Source organism: Gregarina niphandrodes (assembly GCF_000223845.1).
Source record: "Gregarina niphandrodes unplaced genomic scaffold scaffold00112, whole genome shotgun sequence".
Classification (NCBI taxonomy): Eukaryota; Apicomplexa; class Conoidasida; order Eugregarinorida; family Gregarinidae; genus Gregarina; species Gregarina niphandrodes.
The window spans coordinates 4,091-5,437 of record NW_011645877.1 but is presented as its reverse complement, the minus strand read 5'-3'; the positions used below and the strand labels follow the sequence as shown (position 1 = coordinate 5,437).

At 45.3% G+C, this 1,347-nt stretch overlaps 2 protein-coding genes across 2 annotated transcripts; both read right to left on the bottom strand.

The window, feature by feature from the left end:
• Positions 1-201: 201 nt before the first annotated feature.
• On the bottom strand, positions 202-478 carry GNI_202080 (hypothetical protein; the record flags this gene model as incomplete). Its single annotated transcript, XM_011135449.1, has 2 exons — positions 202-221; positions 280-478. 2 exons carry the CDS (start codon positions 476-478, stop codon positions 202-204), a joined length of 219 nt encoding a protein of 72 aa, XP_011133751.1.
• Positions 479-543: 65 nt separating this feature from the next.
• GNI_202070 (hypothetical protein) lies at positions 544-792 on the bottom strand (the record flags this gene model as incomplete). Its single annotated transcript, XM_011135448.1, has 1 exon — positions 544-792. The coding sequence occupies one exon, from the start codon at positions 790-792 to the stop codon at positions 544-546; it is 249 nt and encodes an 82-aa protein (XP_011133750.1).
• Between the last annotated feature and the right edge of the window lie 555 nt (positions 793-1,347).

The window sequence follows — 1,347 nt, the reverse complement described above, 5'->3', positions numbered from 1 at the left end:
ATCTGAAAACTGCATTCTGAATCTCAACGTACGCCTCAGTCATAATGTCAATACCATTATTTCGCAAGATCATTCTTTCTAATGCTCCAGTCGGGTCTTGTTCAATCACTATTAACGTCTTAACCTGGCCAAGTACACTCCAGATCTCGGGAGGGAGTTGAGTAAACAGAACCTCGAACTCATGCAATGTATGTTTGCCGTTTAGAATATCATGGACCATTCTGTACGCTAAAGAGCTCAAAGGCCCTCTATCATGGAGAGCGTTAGGCCTCAACTCACCAAATTGGAATAACATATATGTAAGCTCAAGCACATTATCATTATTCTTGTTCTTGAATGATCCGTATTGAATGCAATCCTCTGCATAATCCCCAATAATGACCTTGAATCTCTCTGAAGCGAACTTTTGTAGCATAGATGTTTTGCCCGAACAGCCAGTTCCGTCTAGAATTAATGCCATCCGAGATTCCTTGTACATGATTCTCCAATTTACGACTAATGGAGCAGCTTCTGCTGGAGACAAGCTGACGCTCGAAATCAAGGTCATTCATCAATCCATTCTACTGGTTCATAACGAAAAGTGCTACGAATCTGCTCGGCGTTGTGCGGATTCTGACTCACAAAATCATCGGTGTTAGGATCAACAGGGGTATTTGGAGAGTCGATATTACTGAAAGGAGAATCACCTATTAATACTACCGTACCACTGTCTTCTGTGTCATTCGGATCTGAGCTGGGGATGCCTCGCGGGCTCATTATCGGTGAACCGAAACGACTCTCCTGTGGACACATATTTTCCAAAAGGTCCTCGCGTGATAAAGAAAAACCACTGCCTTGATATTCTCTTAGCCACGAGCTAAATTGTCCAGGGGTGGATGGTCTGTTTATCTTCCTCAAGTGTGTAAGATGTCTCGTTTGTATCTTCCCTGACTCAATGTCCTTCACTCTCGCATTGTACCCTAGCTCACTCATAGAGACGATCTGTTGTGGTAGACTCCAAATTCTCGAGCCAACTTGTCTAAAATCCTTTGAGAGAACCAGGTCACCAATCCCAATCTGTGTATGGTTTCGTTTCTTGTTCCCAGGATCAGCATGCTTCTCGGCTTATCTTTCCATAATCTCAATGTCTTTGTTCCTGATAAAATTAAACCACTCGGCTCTCTCCGCGTTTGAATCGTAGATCAAATCATAGATTTCTCGATCCATCGTTGTCTCACTGGTAGTCACTGCGGTCGGTGCCGGCACTTGCATCTCGACGTCCGTTGACACCACAGCCTCGTTGGTCGTCGCTGCGGTCAGCGGTGGTACTTCCACCTCGACGTCTGGCGACACGGGCGCAGTGGCCTG